The 22,721-nt window shown below is 43.9% G+C and overlaps 1 protein-coding gene across 3 annotated transcripts in view; it reads left to right on the plus strand.

Moving 5' to 3' along the window:
- sh3pxd2b (SH3 and PX domains 2B) overlaps window positions 1-22,721 on the plus strand; it is a 400,707-nt gene that overhangs the window by 274,821 nt on the left and 103,165 nt on the right. For all 3 annotated transcript variants that reach the window (XM_070878439.1, XM_070878440.1, XM_070878441.1), the window contains one exon: window positions 844-935. In XM_070878439.1, the coding sequence (XP_070734540.1) occupies window positions 844-935 (92 nt within the window). The remainder of the gene's footprint in view (window positions 1-843; window positions 936-22,721) is intronic.

The following is a 22,721-nucleotide window of genomic DNA, read 5'->3' on the forward strand; positions in this document are numbered from 1 at the left end:
TTTTGTGAATGTTTTTTGCTATTTTTTTTTTTCCCCCTCCCAAGGCCCCTCTCGCAGCGCTACCGACCCGGGACTAAAGTTGCTGAAAATCGAGGTTTGCGCTGCGAATCTTCGTGCAATGTCGACTTTACCGATGCGGCGCAAACATAAAGGCCGAAAGTTCGGCCGAAAAACGGCAGCGCAGCGAAAATGGTAATTTTGGCGCGAAACTACCGTTTTTGCCGAAATCCGAAAATCTAACCCATTAAGTCTGGAGGTAACAAAGGGTGAGCATTTCAGCAGCAGATGGGCTGAGGCAGGGGTGGAGGCAGGTGATGTTATGGAGGTGGAGAGGTTCTGGGTGTCAGAAGCTCAGCTCGTGGTTGTATAGGACACTGTCATATTATGAGTACCACTGGTTTATGATATCATCTAAACTCTTGGATGTACTTGCATCATCATCACTTATTTCCAGTTATTGTTTATAATCCTTTAATGCTTGTGTGCACTTATTTGGGAATAACAGGAAGTATGTACTTAATATTAATTTTAAAAAAAAAGGTTGATCAGTAGTGACTGAAAATTTGTATGAGTTTATTATATATCATTATTAGACTGTGCTGCCATGTGACATATATAAAGTGATTATAAATTTATGGTAGATCAATATTTTCACAATTGAGGAATAGAATGCAAGCTGAAAATATTTTTGCTCAACAAGCAGCAGTAGACAGAATTCAATACAAGTGGAGGAGACCTGCATTTTGATGCATTAGGTTCAAGACCTCAATTTGGACTGAATTGAATTGCTTTTAAATATATGATCAGAAAAATCTCTTCTCATTGCTTATTGATTATTTGCAGGCCCTTATCCGACTACCAGCCCATATCTCTCAGTGTGATGAAGTTCTCCAGTTTTTTGAAACAAGACCAGAGGACTTAAACCCGCCCAAAGAGTGAGTATATTGTAGTCAATTACATATTATCTAATATTATCATCTAATTATTAAGACAACATATTCTCTCATAACTGTGCAGTCTTTTGGGTGAGGTAGAGTTGATATCCATATCTACTAACACTGCAATTATGGCCCAGATTTTACTGTCAACATAATGGCGAGTTTAATGATGCTTGCCATTACTAATGTATATATTGTCCACCATCTTGTGGCAAGGAAGAGATACCCCGTGAATTGTGAAGTGCCACAAATGACTGGACAATTTGTGCCGCTCCGCTGTTAGCCTCACAAATGGCAGCTCATACTCAACCTCCCTGTGCAGAAAATTGTGTTTAACAGCACAAAAACCTTTTACATTCATTTTATGGTCCTACTATGCCAATCAACCTCTCTGGTCCAGAAAGGGAACAATTTAAACTTGGCATCTCATTGCTCTAGGTAGTAAATTGTTGTTAGAAATTTAAAAAATGTAAATTAAAAAAATTAAAACATTCTTACTTTTCCTTTCTGTTTTTTTTTCTCACTCTTAATATAATCTTTCTTTCCCTTTCTTTATTTTTCTTCCTGTACCTGATTTGACTCTAATTCACCCTATTTCCTTCTGCCATTCCTGTTTCTTTCTCAATCCTTAAATCTCTTTGGTTAAGGAGATAGACTGCTGGTCCCCCATTCACCAAGGTCCCACATGCCTCATTGCCCTTGTCGCACTATTTTCAGCTCGTTCTTTCAGCTCCAAAGAATTTTGAGTTGAAGGTTAGGAAAGTCCAACTATTGGGGCATGCCACGAGATGCCAAGCTCCAGCGAATTATGGGCCTATATGTTGTTCAATTTGCAATGTAATATTTTGGAAACAAAGAAATAGGGGATTTGCCAGACTCATTAGCAATTCTGATAAGTCGTATTTAGTTACAATTGAAATTCTCTTCTGGAATATTCATTTAAAACACACCAGCATTCTACATTTCTGGATGAGGTCACAGAAAGGTCACCTTACAAAAATTGCTGAGTTTTCAACCCATACTTTTCTTTCTTAACCACATTTAGGTCCTGTCTATCCTATTTGAATCACCCTGGGATTACCTCAAGAAGCTCTGGATCCAGACATGAAATCATTTAAACTCTTTTTCCATAAGCATTTGTAATAAGGAATGACAACATCATTCCTAACTACAGATTGTTAAATTCTTACAGGGGCCAGTCTAAAATGGTCTTTTCAGGTCTGGCACACTCCTATTCTCTTATTACCACACTACAAAATAGCTGGAGATTTACTTAAAATCCATATATTGGGCCAGATTTTCCTGTCAAAGTAACAGTGAGGCTAATAGCACTCACCGTTATTTATGCGTAAATGGTACAGCTTCAGGAGAGGGGCACATGCGGGCTTAAATGTGAATATCTAAAAGTTACATCTCTTTGTGCCACTCCGCTATTAGCTTCGCGAAAATGGCATCTAGCAGTCTGACTCACCATTGAAATGCATTGAATAGCTGTTGCTGTACTTGCACAGTAGATATGAACTGAACTCGCCTCAGAAAGTTAAGTCTTGCCATTTCATGTCTAAGTACCCTTCTAGCGCATAAGTGTTCACTACTGCCAGTCAACATCTCTGGCATTGAAAATTAACTATTACAAATGTGAAGTTTCATTCTTTCAGATTTTTTTTTACTTTACCTCTATCTCCTTTTTCCCTCTCAATCCAAACTTTCTTTCCCTATTTATTTCTCTTTCTGTAGCTGATTTGACATTGAATTCATCCACTTTAATTTATACTTCCTTCTCAATCCTTGCGCTGTTAACGTCACTATCCTTCAGTCTGATTGGTTGAGAAGATGCGCAGTTGTTTGCTCGTCTCTCGTTACGATGGTATCAACTCGCTCTTTTGGCAAATTGGCACGCAAAAAATGTAAAACCTGAACATGCAAGGGCAAGTCTAACTAATGGCAGACACTGTTAGATTCACTCCTACAGCTAATTGTGGGTCGTTATTAAAACATTGTATCTGAAGAATATAGGAATAATGATTATAGTATCTCCTCGATCAATCAGATACCAGGACCAGAAACCACTACCTTCAACTTGTCTCTTAACCCTATCAAACCCCAAAACCAGGAGCCAGTCAGATCTCAGAAACATGTAACCAGGGACCAATGAAAGCTGTTTTTGTGACCGAACCTGTGGCGCCATCTCCTTTGGCTCTGGTGCTGTTGCTCCAGCTCTCCCACTTCACTGCTCCAGGCTGGGATTGGAAACAATGCTGAATGACAGCTCCCATCTTTCTTATGAGTATTGACTGAAGCCCCCATACTGGTATCATCATAAGCGTTACATCAATAATTCTTTTTTCAAATGCAGCCTACTTCATATTAGGCAGTGAGGCATAGAGAGAGGTATCAGTGATTTTAAAGAGAAGTATAACCGCTGTCATTATTGCAATGATATTAGGAGAGTGCCACACTTCACAACATCTCCTGGTTCCGCACTTCTCTGCCACATCCTGGTCACAAACGATCTTCAACCATCCTGTATGCTCCCACCCAGCCTCAGACAGGCACCAGCTAACAGCTCATTCCTCTTTTGCCCTTTTCCACGTGTTCAGTTCGAGCTCCAGCTTCCATACTAGCTCCTTTCCAGTCTCAGGAAGGCCTGCGGTCATCCTGTGTGCTGACTCCCATCCTTGACATTCCTGCATTCTTCCGGCTTGAAAGGGAATGAGGGGGAAGGAAGGTGCAAGTTACACACTGGATTAAAAGAAGATGTGGAGCTGAGGGGCCGAGATCTAAAGCTGGGACTTACTACCCTTTAATCTCCTCCCATTGGCCCTGGGCAGCTCTCCTTGGGACCCTGCAGCAATCTGTGCCAAAGAGGGTTCACCTTCCCTCTCAACTTCCTCCAACTGCAGTTATGCTGCTCCCCTGTAGACCTACCAGACAGATGTTATTCTCTGAGCTTTCCTTTCATCAGCAAAAATGATTCTGATGATTCCTGTAGGAAGCTAGCAAGATAATTCACATTTCCGAGTGGGCGAGCTCCCAACCAGAGATGTTTCCTCTGTCCTACTTCTGGTTAGGTTTCCACCCATTTTATCCAGGCTTGTACGTTCCTTTAACTTAACAAACTACTTAGACTACATGCATCCAGGAAAGAAATATGGTCAGCTCTCCCAGAATAGTTTAACAGATTGAATTGTCCACCAAACTGGCTTAAGGCTGTATGTGTTTGACTAAATGACACACTGCAGGATTCACAGCAATACACCAAGGGTTAGCTAATTTAGCCACGCTGCTCCCTGGAGGCCTTAAATAGATATTTTACTTGGATTGATTTTGGACCTTTCAAGGTCTGCTAATGTCTGCAAAGCATTCCAGTGGGATTATATTGCTAAATCAGATATCAATGCTTTTAGGAGCTGTCCGAAGCAGTGACTGTAATGTTGTACTTTTTGGATTTCATAGGACACTTTGAGCATTGTAGCTATATTTTGTAAAACTTGGGGCTGGACTCAACAAAATATGACTATCTAAATGTACTCTTGTAAGGGTTAAAGGTAGTTATTCAGACTGGCAAAAGGTGGGAAGTGGTGTTCCACAAGGATCGGTGCTGGGACCACTGTTGTGCACCCTTTACATAAACAATCTGGACTCAGGAATTGGAAGTATAATTTCAAAACTTGCAGACAACAGCAAATTGGGGGGTGTTAATACAGAGGAGAACTGCGACAAAATACAGGAAGATATTCATAAACTTTCAGAATGAACGTACAAATGAACTTTAATATACATGTGTGAAATGATTCATCTTGGTAGGAAGAATAAGGAGGTCACGTACTCCTTGGAAAATAAGTGTCTAAATGGGGTAGAGGAGCAGATGAGCAGAGGGATCTGGGGGTACACACACATAAATCACTAAAAGTAGCAAAGTTGGTTAATAAGGCTATTTTTTTTAAAGCAAACGAAGCAGTGGGGTTCATTTCTAGAGGGATAGAATTGAAAAACAGTGAAGTTATGTTAAACTTGTATAGAACCTTGGTATAGGGGCACTGGAGAAGGTGTAAAAAAGATTGCGAGAATTGAGAAACTGAGAAGTTATAACTATCAGGAAAGATTGAACGTGCTTTATTGATTGAAAGAACTTGCACTGCACTAGTCTTTTTTATGTCTTAATTTAAGATTTTAGAACAGAATTTTTTGAAAATATTCTGAAAGCACTCAGTCAACCTTTGTTCTGTTTTTCTGGGTGTGTAAAAGTAGCTATACTTAAGTCTAATGTATAAATATATATATTAATGACTCCACTAAGAGATGAGTTTGAATGTCAAAGATTTTCAGGAACAATTCTACGAATAGGTTAAAATGTGTGTGTAACTACTTATCCTGTTATAGATATAACAATCATAATAAATTTAAGACAGAGGGTCTCCTTGTGACCACATTAGCCTAACAACTAGCATACCTATTGTAACTTTGTTTTGATCATGAGCCTTACTGTTGTCTGGCAGGAGTGCATCTTCTTGGCTCTGGGTTTTATTTTGTTGAATATACAGAACAGAAACAGGCCATTCAGTGCAACTAGTCTGAGCTGGTGTTTATACTCCACATGAGTCTCCTCCCATTCAATCTACCTCATTGCAGCCTTTCAGCATTCTGTTCCCTTTTCTCTCATGTACTTATCTCATTTCCTTTTGAAATGATCTTAAGTTTTTTGCTTCAACCACTTCCTGTGGAAGCAAGTTCCACATTCTAACCACTCTCTGAGTAAAAATTTTTATTTATTTCCCTGCTGGATTTATTAGAAACCATCTTCTATTTATGGCATTAGTTTTGGATTCTCCCACAAGTGGAAACATTCTCTCCACATCTATCCTGTCAAACCAATCCATAATTTTAAAGACGTTGATCAGGTCACCTAAGTCTTCACTTTTGTAAAGAAAAAAAGCTCAACCTGTTCAATCTTTCCCAATAGCTGTAATCTCTCAGTTCTGGTACCATCCTTGTAAATCATATTTGCACTTTCTCCAATGCTTCTATGTCCTTTTTATAATATGGAGACCAGAACTGTGCTCAGCACTCATGATCAAGGTCCTGTACAAGTTTAACACAACTTCACTACTTTTGCATTCTATACCCCTAGAAATAAATCCCAGCACTTTATCAGCAATTTTAATTGCTTCGCTAACCTGTGATGCTGCTTTTAATGATTTGACCAAATAAAGTGCATTAAACTCCCAAGTCTTCCCAGATCCAATATTTTTCTAACTTTAAACAAGCTCTCTCACCTTGGAGAGCATTCTTCCTTTCTTGGGACAACCAGTAATGTAACATAGAAAAACAGGTGAATACCTGTTTTTATCTGTATTTAGTCTAAGTTACATTCTCATATATTGCATATTCCAAAGCTGCCACATGGTGATTTTGATAACGGGCCTCCGCCCTCTTGTATGGCTCAGTAATACCCGCCCTCCTGTACAGCTCAGAGACATGGACCATGTAAAGTAGACACCTCAAGTCGCTGGAGAAATACCACCAACACTGTCTCCGCAAGATCCTACAAATCCCCTGGGAGGACAGACACACTAACATTAGCGTCCTTGACCAGGCCAATATCCCCAGCATTGAGGCACTGACCACACTTGATCAGCTCCGCTGGGCAGGCCACATTGTTCGCATGCCAGATACGAGACTCCCAAAGCAAGCGCTCTACTCGGAACTCCTTCACGGCAAATGAGCCAAAGGTGGGCAGAGGAAACATTACAAGGACACCCTGAAAGCCTCCCTGATAAAGTGCAACATCCCCACTGACACCTGGGTGTCCCTGGCCAAAGACCGCCCTAAGTGGAGGAAGTGCATCCAAGAGGGCGCTGAGCACATCGAGTCTCATCGCCGAGTGCATGCAGAAATCAAGCACAGATAGCGGAAAGAGCATCCAGCAAATCTGTCCCATCCTCCCTTACCCTCACGACTATCTGTCCCACCAATGTCTGGGACTGTGGCTCTCGTACTGGACTGTTCAGCCACCAAAGGACTCATTTTAAGTGTAGAAGGAAGTCTTCCTCGATTCCGAGGGACTGCCTATGATGATGATGATAACGGGCCTTTAATTCTGGACAGAAACAGACATTCTCCCATTTAGTTTGTTTTAAAAGAAATTTCTCCCAACCTCCAGTCCCACCCCTTCCACCCCGGATCGTTGGAAGCAGAAACATTTTACTGCAGAAAAATAGAACAGAATATTGCTGTTTAAATATTAACATATTGATAACTTCTCTTTAAAATTTTGAATAAAACAGTTAAAAAGTATGTGCGTGAGGAGAGGACATGATATCATCAAGTTGAAAAACTGGAAGAGAACAACAGCTGGCACTTCTGTCCTTATCGAGATGGGGCCATTTGCCTTTCCAAATAATCTCCTTTGCATTTCATCTTTCATTCTCTTCCATTACTTTGTGGCTCTGATTCTGGCTGAGGTTCTCATCAGCCACATCCAAAGCTGAAGAACAAAAAGCAAACATGCCATTTGAATCCTAGATGGAAAGAATACTGAAAGTTGCACTGTAACAAATGTCTTTCTGCATTGATCCCAAAGGCTATACTTTTTACTTAGCATTCAGAAACTTATAGGGAAATATAAATCCTTGTCATGTTAGCTGTACAGTTCACCCAACCCCGAAGATCACATCCCTTTCTTCCTCGAAAAAATATCAATGCATATTTCAATGCACACTTTTTTTCTTTCTCCCTATTTATGACTCTTGTGAACCATATCTTGTGAGAATCTGTATTCTGAAAATTACTTTGAGCAAGGTTATACAAACATTTAATGAGTTTGTACTCAATTCCTTTCTCCGCTATTATAATGTGGGCATCAACTTATTAAATAAATGAGTTAACGCCTTTGTTAAAATAGCAGAGAGGAAATTGACAGAAGTGTGTTAGGTGTTTGTACGATAATATCATTCACAGTAACTTTCAATATATCTGTTGGCTGGTTTTATAACTGAAAATTGTTCTCATAATTGTAGTTATTCATTCACGGGATGTGGGTGTCACTGGCAAGGCCAGCATTTATTGCCCATCCCTACTTTCCCTTGAGAAGGTGGTGAGCCATCTTCTTGAACTGCTGCAGTCCATGTGGTGAAGGTACTTCCACAGTGCTCTTAGGTTGGGAGTTGCAGCATTTTGACCCAGCGACTATGAAGGAACGGCAATATATTTCCAAGTCAGGATGGTGTGTGACTTGGAGGAGGTGGTGTTCCCATGTGCCTGCTGCCCTTGTCCTTCTAGGTGGTAGAGGTCGCGTATTTGGGAGATGCTGTCAAAGAAGCCTTGGCGAGTTGCTGCAGTGCATCTTGTAGAGGGAATGAATGTTTAAGATGGTGGATCAGGTGCCAATCATTGGGCTGCTTTGTCCTGAATGGTGTCGAGCTTCTTCAATGCTGTTGATGCTGCACTCATCCAAGCAAGTGGAGAGTATTCCATCACACACCTGACTTGTGGCTTGTAGATGGTGGAAAGGCTTTCGGGAGTCAGGAGTTAAGACACTCACTGCAGAAGACCCAGCCTCTGACCTGCTCTTGTTGCCACAGTATTTATGTGGCTGGTCCAGTTAAGCTTCTGGTTAATGGTGAGCCCCCGGGATTTTGATGGTGGGAGATTCGATGCTGGTAATACCGTTAATTACTGTCTTTTAAAGAGCTATATTTGTTATTTATACTGTTGGGTTCGGTAACATTGCTTCCTGCCTGGAAAATGGTTTCCTTCTTGTACCTGCCTGTGAATTACAAAATGTATTTTACAGTGAATTCATCATAATTGCCTCTCACAGCTTTCAATCAGTGTAATTTTAGACAACTTTTAACTGTCATTACATCTTTACTGAAACCATGGGGTCTATTTTTGCACAGAATAATAGACGGCTGGACATAGCAAGGCTGTAATGTAATCGTGGAGTTTAGATGATGCCCTTAAACTATTCAAGTTTCACAGTCAGTGGTTTGTAGGGTCATGTAAAACTTACAATCAAGCTGCAGCCTCTATAATTGTATGTCTTGTGATGCTGAACTAATCTCCTGTGTGGCAGAATAGAGTGAACTCAGCTCAGTCGGCTGGCTTGTCCGGTACTCAGCAAGAGATCAACCCAACTAATCGGGAAAGACACCTGAATTATGTCTGCAGTGGCCACAAAGAGGGTCATTTTCAGCTTTACGGTCTGAGTGGTGACTGAGCAGAGCAGATCGCATGCATGTTGTAGAACTCACTTGATATTTCACCCATTGAAATCACCGCTTATGTGACCAAGTTGAAAATGACCCTATTGTATCCACTCAGATACTACTTAAGTTCATTTTAGAGATTTTTTGTATATGTCCAGAGTGGAGTTCTTAAATGGGTTTTTTCACTGTTTGGATTATGCTATAAATAGGTTGGAAATTATGGACTGGTTTTGGAATAGAGGAAAATTAAGAAATGCAACTAACACAAGGCCATATTCAATGGTACAAACCAAACTCATTTTCTACACTGTTCTTCCCTAATCTGATCAATATTGGCCAGGTAGTCTAATCTTGTTCATCTAATCTCTCTTTAAAAATGCTGGAAAGTGTATTTCATGAGCTTCTTTACCGAGATTCAACGAAAGCACTTTTCCTGATAATCTGCTCCTTCCATCTCTGATTCCATTTTAAATTCAAATACTGATTGTCACATGAAACATAAAGGGAAGACTTTAACTTTCTCTGCAGGTGGAACAGGAGTTGAAATGAAAGCGGTAAATTTACTTCTCTGTTTCCGTCCCATGTCTGGGCAGCTGAGACAATCACTTTCATAGTGCTCAACAAAAATATATTCAAGTGAAAAAGAGGGGCGGTAAGAGAAGAGATAACCAGCCGTGGATAACCAAGGAAATAAAGGAGAGTATCAAATTAAAAACCAATGCGTATAAGGTGGCCAAGGTTAGTGGGAAAATAGAAGATTGGGAAAATTTTAAACGACAGCAAAGAATGACTAAGAAAGCAATAAAGAAAGGAAATATAGATTACGAAGGTAAACTTGCGCAAAACATAAAAACGGATAGTAAAAGCTTTTACAGATATATAAAACGGAAAAGAGTGACTAAAGTAAATGTTGGTCCCTTAGAAGATGAGAAGGAGGATTTAATAATGGAAAATGTGGAAATGGCTGAGACTTTAAACAATTATTTTGCTTCGGTCTTCACAGTGGAAGACACAAAAACCATGTCAAAAATTGCTGGTCACAGGAATGTGGGAAGGAAGGACCTTGAGACAATCACTATCACTAGGGGGGTAGTGCTGGACAGGCTAATGGGATTCAAGGTAGACAAGTCCCCTTGTCCTGATGAAATGCATCCCAGGGTATTAAAAGAGATGGCGGAAGTTATAGCAGATGCATTCGTTATAATCTACCAAAATTCTCTGGACTCTGGGGAGGTACCAGCGGATTGGAAAGCAGCTAATGTAATGCCTCTGTTTAAAAAAGAGGGCAGACAAAAGGCAGGTAACTATAGGCTGGTTAGTTTAACATCTGTAGTGGGGAAAATGCTTGAAACTATCATTAAGGAAGAAAAAGCGGGACATCTAGATAGGAATAGTGCAATCAAGCAGGCGCAGCATGGATTCATGAAGGGGAAATCATGTTTAACTAATTTACTGGAATTCTTTGAGGATATAACAAGCATGGTGGATAGAGGTGTACTGATGGATGTGGTGTATTTAGATTTTCAAAAGGCATTCGATAAGGTGCCACACAAAAGGTTACTGCAGAAGATAAAGATACGCGGAGTCAGAGGAAATATATTAGCATGGATAGAGAATTGGCTGGCGAACAGAAAGCAGAGAGTCGGGATAAATGGGTCCTTTTCGGGTTGGAAATCGGTGGTTAGTGGTGTGTCACAGGGATCAGTGCTGGGACCACAACTGTTTACAATATACATAGATGACCTGGAAGAGGGGACAGAGTGTAGTGTAACAAAATTTGCAGATGACACAAAGATTAGTGGGAAAGCGGGTTGTATAGAGGACACAGAAAGGCTGCAAAGAGATTTGGATAGGTTAAGCGAATGGGCTAAGGTTTGGCAGATGGAATACAATGTCGGAAACTGTGAGGTCATCCACCTTGGGAAAAAAAACAGTAAAAGGGAATATTATTTGAATGGGGAGAAATTACAACATGCTGCGGTGCAGAGGGACCTGGGGGTCCTTGTGCATGAAACTCTTTTTGAGTTTACCTGAAAAAAAACATAAACATTAAACCGTGCCACCCGCCCTGGATGACACAGCAGACATTTTCAAGGCCCTTTTTTTCTTTTTTTTTGTTTTTTTTTTGGGCGCTAAAATCACATTTTTTCCAGTGCCCCCTATAAAAGGGGAGGGGGACACTAAAAGCACCGGCAATTAAAACAAATTAAACTTTAAAACGTAAAATCAAATTAAAATTTGGTTGCCGGGCGTGATGATGCACTCCAGTCCCTCCGGTGCCCACCTCTCGCGGAAGGCCGCGAGCGTACCGGTGGACACCGCGTGCTCCATCTCCAAGGACACCCTGGACCGGATGTAAGAGCGGAAGAGAGGCAGGCAGTCAGGTTGAACGACCCCCTCGACCGCCCGCTGCCTGGACCGGCTGATGGTCCTTGTGCATGAATCCCAAAAAGTTAGTTTGCAGGTGCAGCAGGTAATCAGGAAGGCGAATGGAATGTTGGCCTTCATTGTGAGAGGGATGGAGTACAAAAGCAAGGAGGTCCTTCTGCAACTGTACAGGGTATTGGTGAGGCCGCACCTGGAGTACTGCGTGCAGTTTTGGTCACCTTACATAAGGAAGGATATATTAGCTTTGGAGGGGGTACAGAGACGATTCACGAGGCTGATTCCGGAGATGAGGGGGTTACCTTATGATGATAGATTGAGTAGACTGGGTCTTTACTCCTTGGAGTTCAGAAGGATGAGGGGTGATCTTATAGAAACATTTAAAATAATGAAAGGGATAGACAAGATAGAGGCAGAGAGGTTGTTTCCACTGGTCGGGGAGACTAGAACTAGGGGGCACAGCCTCAAAATACGGGGGAGCCAATTTAAAACCGAGTTGAGAAGGAATTTCTTCTCCCAGAGGGTTGTGAATCTGTGGAATTCTCTGCCCAAGGAAGCAGTTGAGGCTAGCTCATTGAATGTATTCAAGTCACAGATAGATAGATTTTTAACCAATAAGGGAATTAAGGGTTATGGGGAGCGGGCGGGTAAGTGGAGCTGAGTCCACAGACAGATCAGCCATGATCTTGTTGAATGGCGGAGCAGGCTCGAGGGGCTAGATGGCCTACTCCTGTTTCTAATTCTTATGTTCTTACTTCATAAACATACGCAAATTGGGGTCTTATCATTTAGAAAGGACCCTGAAGCCATTTTAACAGCCTATTGAATATAACCTCCACTGTGGGAACTCTGGCGTGCTCCTCTCGGTCTTGTAAAGTATGTTTGGGCCTTTGCATCGCTCTCGGGCGATCCCCTTCTACATTTAAAAAACCATCCCAAACCACTGCCCCTACCCGATGACTTACCTGAATCCGAGCCGGACTGAATGCCTGTTTCAGGCAGCAGATCGCCCGCTGAATTTGAATGAGGCTCGGCTATTAAAATGGACTGGGCCTTTCGTCGCACCTCCCAAACGGTCGTTCTGTCCTGGAGCTAAAATTGCCCCTAAAGATTATACTGAGCAAGTACATTTTCATAATTTTTATTGAATCAGTCTCTTGTAAAAGGTCCAGTTTTATATTACATTTTCACTGTGAACTCCCTATTTGAATCATACAGTTCTTGATGGACATTTTCCTTAGTTATAAAAGTAAACTGTATGATATGAGAATTTATGTGGAACCTAGTTATTATTATCAGTAATTATTAATCAGATGTTTGTATATTAAGGCAAATATTATTACCAGAATCTTTCAAAACTATAAAATTATTAAAATCTGCAAACTTTCCTTTAAAAATCAGATTATTTGCTCATATTTGTCTCATGGTTGTTTGTAGGACATTCCTTGCATAGAATGATTGATATAAAATTCCCTACATAATAATAACACTGCACTTGAAAGTAATTAATTGTGTGAAGTAACTGGAGATGTTTTGACATAATAAAATATTATATAAATGCAAATGCTATCATTGTACATCACCTTACCATTTATACAGAGCTAAGAGGACTTAATTATGAGGGAAATCTCACTGAAAAATCTATGACCTCGTCAATTTCGAGAGTTTAGTCAGTCAGTTTTCCATAGTTAGGTGGGTGTCCCTTTCCTGACGGTGGATTACTTCATCTGGATAATAAAAAGAAAATGGCATCTGCCTTTTCTAAATGGTCTGGAGTTTGAAATGCTGAAACCATGGCATGAAAAAGAAGAGACCATTTAACCTGTTGAGCCTGCTTCTTTCAATAAAACAACATACAGTGCACTCTGTCATATACCTTCCTCGGTTAGATGGTGGTGTAGGAGAGATGAAACCTTCAAGAAAAGATCTTTGAAACTGTAATGTCTGTAAGCTTGTAATGTTTGTAGCGCCACACTGTGGATGTGGACGTATTGTGTACTGCACCTGCAGAGTTAATAAATAAACCGAACCAGGCAGATTCCGGAGGCTTCCGAGAGAGCTGCCTGCCATGTTAGGAGCAAAGATATTACATTTGGCGGCGAGATAGGATTTTTCGGATGATTTAAAGTTTAAATTTTGTTGGTGAAGGATTCAGCCAGCCAACGGGGAGACTTTGAAAGTTTCTGTCTTTGGAAAAAGCTACAAAATCCGAGGTAAAATACAGCACACGGTGTGAACAGCTGGAGATTAAAATGGCAGGTGCAATCGGACATTTGGGGGAAATATAGACACGACCGGGACCATCTTAAAGCGTATGTGGATCGGCTAGAAATGTATTTCACTGCAAATAACATAATCGAAGTTCCAGACAATGCAGTCCAGAACCAGGCTGTGTTGGAACTTAAGAAAGCGATCTTCTTATTGGAGGCGGGTCCAACATTGTACGAAACCCTTGTAAATCTGCTTGTGCCTGATGAGCCAAAGGACATAACGCTTAAAGAGATTTTAACGAAGCTGGAACAGCACTTCATCCCGAAACCGTTAGAAATTGCTGAAAGTTATCGTTTCAGGATTCAGAATCAAAAGGCTGATGAATGTATCAGTGATTACATCGTAGCATTAAAAAAGCTATCGATGCACTGTAATTTCGGAAACTTTCAAAACCGAGCATTACAGAATCGTTTTGTTTGTGGGGTGAAAAATGATGCGATCAGAAGGAAGTTATTGACGACGGATGACTTGACTTTTGAGATTGCTTGTCAGACAGCGAGGTCGATGGGCATGGCCAAACAATATTCCCGAGAATTAAATAATAATTACGGTTGTCAGTCAACTGAGGTAAATCACCTGCAGGTTCAAAGTAAAAGACGGTGGGGGCCCGAAGTCTCAGAAAATGGAAATTCTAACAGAGCGTCAAAGTCGTGCTATAGGTGCCTGGGACAACACATTGCTCAAAGTTGTCCATACGTGAAGGCAGAGTGTTTCTTCTGCAGAAAGACTGGGTATCTTGCAAAGACATGCCGACTGAAGGGTAAACTAGCTTCCAAAGCTATAAGTCCAGCGTTCAAAGCTATGAATAGAAATCCCAAGAGACTACATAGCATGGAAGAACAACAACAGGACGAGGAGATGTTAGAGTTACACGTCATCAGGTGCACGAGGTTAACGGACAGCGATTCGGAAAGCATCAAAATCCACATAGATGTTGCGGGATTCAAGATACCAATGGAAATTGATACGGGTGCATCCGTGAGTGTAGTACCGGAGACGCTGTACCTCGACAAATTGCGTGATTTACAACTGGAGAAATCCAAGATAGAGCTGCGAGGCTACTCGGGAGAGAAAATTCCTGTGGTAGGTTGTATCACTGTACCGCTGAATTATAAAGATAAATTTCAGAACTTGCCTCTAATAGTAGTGAAAGGAGACAGTCTGTCTTACTAGGAAGAAATTGGTTGAGCTCACTGAAGCTGGATTGGAGTAAGATTTTCTGTGTGGAAGCGAGAGTTTCATCAACGGATGAGGTTATCAAGAAGTATCCGAAGGTGTTCTGCGAAATGGGCAGTCCGATCCAAGGCTTCAAGGCGAGTGTCAGGGTACAGAAGGACGCTAGATTGGTTTACTACAAGCCACGTTCCGTACCATATACACTCAAGGAGAAAGTTGAGCAAGAACTCAAAAGACTAGAGACTGAGAACATTATTTGTAAGATAGATCGATGTAATTGGGCTACACCCATTGTTGTTGTACCTAAGTCCGATGGTAAGGTAAGATTGTGCAGTGAATATAAAGTAACTGCAAACCAGGTTCTAGAGGGTAATGTCCCCAATACATTGCCGAATATAGAAGATTTGTTCACAACACTGACAGGTGGTCAGATCTTCTCAAAACTGGATCTTACGAATGCCTACTTACAGCTTGAACTAGATGAGGAGTCCAAGTCATGTTTGACTATAAATACTCATCTAGGCCTATATCAATTTAATAAGCTACCGTTCGGAGTGTCTTCTGCCCTGCCATATTCCAAGGGGCGATGAGCCAGATTTTGCAAGGTATTAAAGGGGTAGTATGTTATTTGGATGACATACTAATTTCAGTACCAAATAGGCAAATTCATAATATATTGAATGAAGTCCTCAAACTAGAGAAGCACAGAGTACGAGTGTCTGCTCGTAAGTGTGAGTTATTTAAAAACTCAGTGGAGTACTTGGGGTACAGAGTAGACAAAGATGGTTTACATCCAACCATGGAAAAATTGGATGCAATTAGAAATGCACCCACTCCCAGGAATGTCACTGAACTTTGTTCATTCTTGGGTCTTTTGAACTATTATGGGAAGTTCCTACCAAATTTGGCTGAGTATTACATCCACTGAATGAACTTTTGAAAAAACAAGTCCATTGGAAGTAGTCAAAAGAATGCGATACAGCATTCAAGGAGTGTAAAAGCAAATTGGTAGGGAGCACTATGTTAGTTCACTATGACATATCTAAGAAGATTAAGCTAGCATGTGATGCCTCTCCGTATGAGTTGGGGCAGTGATCTCTCATGTATCACGTAGTGGGGAGGAGAGACCAATTGCTTTTGCTTCACGCACTCTCAGTGCCAGTGAGAGTAATTATGCGCAAATTAAAAGGGAAGCTTTGGCATTAATTTTTGGGGTCAAGAAGCTTCACAAATATTTGTACGGTCATAAGTTTACCATCGTTACAGGCCATAAGCCCCTAACAGCAATCCTTCATCCAAAGTCCCCAGTTCTAATATTAGCTGCAGCCCGAATGCAGAGATGAGCTTTGATTTTGTCAGCATATATATGATATTGAATACAGACGATCAGCTGATCACAGTAATGCTGATGCAATGTCTAGATTGCCTTCCCCATCACAAGTTACACCCAATAGGGAAGAAGTGTTTTATTTTTCATACATGGATGAACGGCCAATCACAGCTGAAGAGATTGGTAGAGCAACCAAACGTGACCCAGTGATGTCAAAGGTGTATGAGTATATTGCAAATGGATGGCCAAGCCAGGTAACAGACAAAGATACACATCCATTCTTCATTTGTAGGAATAAATTATCAGTCGATAAAGATTGTATCATGTGGGGTGCAAGAGTGGTTATACCAAATAAATTCAGATCCAATTTATTAGGAGACCTCCATGACCATCACCTGGGAATGTGCTTGACCAAGAGTTTTGCATACAGTTATTTATGATGGCCAGGTCATGATAAAGATATAGAGTACATCATGAGTCAGTGTACGACATGTCAATCGGTAAGCAAGCAACCACCACCAGTACCATTACAGCCATGTAAATGGCCTCCCAGGATGTGGCAAAGGCTACATACTGATTTTGCTGAGTTAGAAGGACAACAATTGTTCTTTGTGATTGATAGCCATTCGAAGTGGGTTGAGGTGTTTCCAATGTGGAAAATAACAACAATTAAAACATTGGACATTTTACAAAAATTATTTTCTTCATTTGGCCTCCCTGAAAAGATTGTTTCGGATAATGGACCACAATTTCATTCAGAAGAATTTGCACAATTCATGAGCAAAAATGGTGTGAAACATACCAAGGTTCCACCATACCATCCTGCTTTGAATGGTGCAGCAGAGCACACTGTACAAATTGTAAAACGTGCCCTCATAAAACAAATGTTAGATCCAAATCCAAGGAAATGACAGTTGTCGTTGGATCACAAATTGGCTAATTTTTTGATTACATATCGAAATACTCCTCATACAACTACTGGTAGAACACCAGCAAAGTTGTTTCTCAAACGACAGCCACGAACCAGATTCTCGTTGTTAAACCCAAATTTGACACAGTACATAGAAGAGGCACAATTAAGACAAAAAGAGAATCATGATAAAGGTAGAGTCAAAGAGTGAAGTATGAAATTAAACCAGAAGATGAGAGTGAAGAACCATCACCATAAATGGTTAAAGTGGTTACTAGGAAGAGCGGTGAAGATATGTGGTCCTTGCACATATTTGGTAAAGATGTTTGATAATGGACAGGTTAGGTTTGTTCATATTGATCATATTTTATCTACAGACATGGAAGGAGTTGAAGATGGGAATGATTCAATTATTTCTGACTCATCAGATAGTTTTGATACAGCAGTAGCAAATCCTAAATCCAATGCACTGGAAACAAAGTCAGGAGAGAATCAGAATGAAAGTCTTGAGTCCAAGTCAGGAAAACAAAGAGCCTGAGGTTAGTGAGTTCAAATGAAAATCAAGGAAATTCCGTGGAGGAAAACGTTCCTCAGGATGAGCCTCGAATGAGTTTAGATTCGACACCATGTTTGGAAGGTTCTGTTCGAGAGCGAAGGTATCCTCTTCGAAACAGAAAACCAGTGGTAAAGTTAAATTTGTAAATATGGGGGGAGAAAAAGTATATCCTGTGTTATGTATAAACATGAAAGTTATGTATGATGTTTGTTACAATAACTTCTTCATTAAGGAGTGAGAAGTGTAATGTCTGTAAGCTTGTAATGTTTGCAGCTCCACACTGGATGTGGACGTATTGTATACTGCAACTGCAGAGTTAATAAATAAACAGAACCAGGCAGATTCCGGAGGCTTCCGAGAGAGCTGCCTGCCATGTTCGGAGCTATGTTTGCTGTGCTCTGTGAAGATATCACAGAAACCTTTTCCTAACCTCAGCAAAAATTCCAGGATTATCAATCTAACATATTATTTTACTATGGCAGGTTGCATTCAATAGATGGCATTTCCATGATCCCATTAGGAGTGGAATAGTGCTTCATTGGGCCCAAGTTTCCACAAGAAAAAAAACGGGCGCCCCTCCGAGCTGGGCGCCCGTTTTTCGCGCCTAAAACGGCGCCTAAAAAAATCCTCGGTATTCTCCACCGACTTACAGGTCCTGTGGCCCTCGGCGCAGCCAGCACGAGCTGTGGGGGGGGCGGAGCCAGGTCCCGGCGCTGAAAACAGTGCCGGGACCTCTGCACATGCGCGCTACAGTGGGCACGCAAGTGCAGTAGCTCCAGGCGCCGAACTGTGTGGGAGGGGCCCGAAGCACACAGCCCCTAGCCCTGGCCCAATGGCCTCACTGGGGCTGCGTGAATGAGGCTCCTCCCACGGCCAGCTCCTGCCCCCCGCCGACCAGACCCGACCCGACACCGCACTCCCCCCCGCCCCGACCCGACACCGCACTCCCCCCCGCCCCGACCCGACACCCGCTCCCCCCCCCGCCCCGACCCGAGACCCGCTCCCCCCCCTCCGCCCCGACCCGACACCCGACACCCGCTCCCCCCCCGCCCCGACCCGAGACCCGCTCCCCCACCCCCGCCCTGACCCGAGGCCCGCTCCCCCCCCAACCCGACACCCGACCCGACACCCGCTCCCCCCCCCCGCCCCGACCCGACACCCGACACCCGCTCCCCCCCCCGCCCCGACCCGAGACCCGCTCCCCCACCCCCGCCCTGACCCGAGGCCCGCTCCCCCCCCCCAACCCGACTCCCGACCCGACACCCGCTCCCCCCCCCCCGCCCCGACCCGACACCCGACACCCGCTCCCCCCCCCGCCCCGACCCGAGACCCGCTCCCCCCCCCCGCCCTGACCCGAGGCCCGCTCCCCCCCCCCAACCCGACACCCGACCCGACACCCGCTCCCCCCCCCGCCCCGACCCGACACCCGACACCCGCTCCCCCCCCCGCCCCGACCCGAGACCCGCTCCCCCCCCCCGCCCTGACCCGAGGCCCGCTCCCCCCCCCAACCCGACACCCGACCCGACACCCGACACCCGCTCCCCCCCCCGCCCCGACCCGAGACCCGCTCCCCCCCCCCCGCCCTGACCCGAGGCCCGCTCCCCCCACCCGCCCCGACACCCGCTCCCCCCCCGTCCCGACCCGAGACCCGCTCCCCCCCGAACCGACACCCACTCCCCCCCCGCCTCGACACCCGCTCCCCCCCCGCCCCGACACCCGCTCCCCCCCCGCCCCGAGACCCGCTCCCCCCCGACCCGACACCCGCTCCCTCCCCCCCCGACCCGACACCCGCTCCCCCCCCGACCCGACACCCGCTCCCCCCACCCGACCCGACACCCGCTCCCCCCACCCGACCCGACACCCGCTCCCCCCCCGCCCCGAGACCCGCTCCCCCCCGACCCGACACCCGCTCCCCCCACCCGACCCGACACCCGCTCCCCCCCGACCCGACACCCGCTCCCCCCACCCGACCCGACACCCGCTCCCCCCCCGACCCGACACCCGCACCCCTCCACCCCCCGACCCGACACCCGCTCCCTCCCCCCGACCCGACACCCGCTCCCCCTCCCCCCCGACCCGACACCCGCTCCTGTTCCCCGACACCCCCCTCTCTTCCCCGAGCCCCCCCTCTCTTCCCCGACCCCCCCTCTCTTCCCCGACCCCCCCCTCTCTTCCCCCCTCCCCTCTCCCGCTCCCTCTCCCTCCCCTCTCCCTCTCCCTCTCCCTCCCTCCCTCTCTCCCCTCCCTCTCTCCCCTCTCTCCCTCCCTCTCTCTCTCCCTCCCTCTCTCGCTCAGCGGCACGAACAGCTGCAGAATTCTCCCTGGCTGAAGCACTTTCACACAGGTAGGAAGATGGTTTATTTAATCTTTTCTTGGCTTATAAATGTTTATTCAGTTTGGATTTATTTGTATAATATTTGTAGAAGTATAAATAAGGATTTTTGTCGAATTTAATGACTTCCCTTCCCCCCCCCCCACCTCGTTCTGGACGCCTAATTTGTAACCTGCGCCTGATTTTTTAATGTGTAGAACAGGTTTTTTCAGTTCTACAAAAATTTTCACTGGCGCCATTCTACTTTAGTTTGGAGTACATTTTCACTGTGGAAACTTTCAAATCCGGTGTCAGTGGCCGGACACGCCCCCTTTTGAAGAAAAAATTCTGTTCTAAATTAGAACTGTTCTACCTGACTAGAACTGCATAAAAAAAAATGTGGAGAATTGCGATTTCTAAAATAGTCCGTTCTCCACCAGTTGCTCCTAAAAATCAGGCGCGAATCATGTGGAAACTTGGGCCCATAGAGTGTTCATCTTCATCTATGTCTATACTTCACCATCTGTTCTTCAACTCATTTTTCAGAGAATTGATCAGCATCAAAGATATCAGAACCTAAAAGGGGTGGCGATTATTGAAACAGACAGTGGAATCTGGAAACATTAGAAATATTTGTAAAGAGACTACTGATATTTCTGATCTTTGCCACAGACTGCTACATTTTATAAATCAATTTGGTGTGTCGGTTCGCCTAAAATTGACAGCTCAAAATATATACACGATAGATACATATAAGAAAGCCAGGTAACCAGGGAGGGAGAGGGTCAGTAGGAATGTGTTTATGTGTGTGTGTGCTAGGCCCATGCAGCAGAGCCTGGTTTCCAAGCGTCTTGGATCCTCTTGCCATTGGACTAAAACCTGTCATAGAAATGTAGAAACATAGAAAATAGGTGCAGGAGTAGGCCATTCGGCCCTTCGAGCCTGCACCGCCATTCAATGAGTTCATGCCTGAACGTGCAACTTCAGTACCCCATCCCTGCTTTCTCGCCATACCCCTTGATCCCCCTAGTAGTAAGGACTGTATCGAACTCCTTTTTGAATATATTTAGTGAATTGGCCTCAACAACTTTCTGTGGTAGAGAATTCCACAGGTTCACCACTTTCTGGGTGAAGAAGTTTCTCCTCATCTCGGTCCTAAATGGCTTACCCCTTATCCTTAGATTGTGACCCCTGGTTCTGGGCTTCCCCAACATTGGGAACATTCTTCCTGCATCTAACCTGTCCAAACCAGTTAGAATTTTAAACATTTCTATGAGATCCCCTCTCATTCTTCTGAACTCCAGTGAATACAAGCCCAGTTGATCCAGTCTTTCTTGATATGTCAGTCCCGCCATGCCGGGAATCAGTCTGGTGAACCTTCGCTGCACTCCGTCAATAGCAAGAATGTCCTTCCTCAAGTTAGGAGACCAAAACTGAACACAATACTCCAGGTGTGGCCTCACCAAGGTACAACTGTAGTAACACCTCCCTGCCCCTGTACTCAAATCCCCTCGCTATGAAGGCCAACATGCCATTTGCTTTCTTAACCGCCTGTTGTACCTGCATGCCAACCTTCAATGACTGATGTACCATGACACCCAGGTCTCGTTGCACCTCCCTTTTTCCTAATCTGTCACCATTCAGATAATAGTCTGTCTCTCTGTTTTTACCACCAAAGTGGATAACCTCACATTTATCCACATTATACTGCACCTGCCATGCATTTGCCCACTCACCTAACCTATCCAAGTCACTCTGCAGCCTCATAGCATCCTCCTCGCAGCTCACATGCCACCCAACTTGGTGTCATCCGCAAATTTGGAGATACTACATTTAATCCCCTCGTCTAAATCATTAATGTACAATGTAAACAGCTGGGGACCCAGCACAGAACCTTGCGGTACCCCACTAGTCACTGCCTGCCATTCTGAAAAGTACCCATTTACTCCTACTCTTTGCTACCTGTCTGCCAACCAGTTCTCAATCCACGTCAGCACACTACCCCCAATCCCATGTGCTGTAACTTTTCACATTAATCTCTTGCGTGTGACCTTGTTGAAAGCCTTCTGAAAGTCCAAATACACCACATCAACTGGTTCTCCCTTGTCCACTCTACTGGAAACATCCTCAAAAAATTGCAGAAGATTTGTCAAGCTTGATTTCCCTTTCACAAATCCATGCTGACTTGGGCCTATCATGTCACCTCTTTCCAAATGCGCTGCTATGACATCCTTAATAATTGATTCCATTGTTTTGCCCACTACCGATGTCAGGCTGACCGGTCTATAATTCCCTGTTTTCTCTCTCCCTCCTTTTTTAAAAAGTGGGGTTACATTGGCTACCCTCCACTCCATAGGAACTGATCCAGAGTCTATGGAATGTTGGAAAATGACTGTCAATGCATCCGCTATTTCCAAGGCCACCTCCTTAAGTATTCTGCGAAGCAGTCCATCAGGCCCTTGAGATTTATTTGCCTTCAATCCCATCAATTTTCCCAACACAATTTCCCGACTAATAAGGATTTCCCTCAGTTCCTCCTCCTTACTAGACCCTCTGACCCCTTTTATATCCGGAAGGTTGTTTGTGTCCTCCTTAGTGAATACCAAACCAAAGTAGTTGTTCAATTGGTCTGCC

Source organism: Pristiophorus japonicus, chromosome 4 (assembly GCF_044704955.1).
Source record: "Pristiophorus japonicus isolate sPriJap1 chromosome 4, sPriJap1.hap1, whole genome shotgun sequence".
NCBI lineage: Eukaryota > Metazoa > Chordata > Chondrichthyes > Pristiophoridae > Pristiophorus > Pristiophorus japonicus.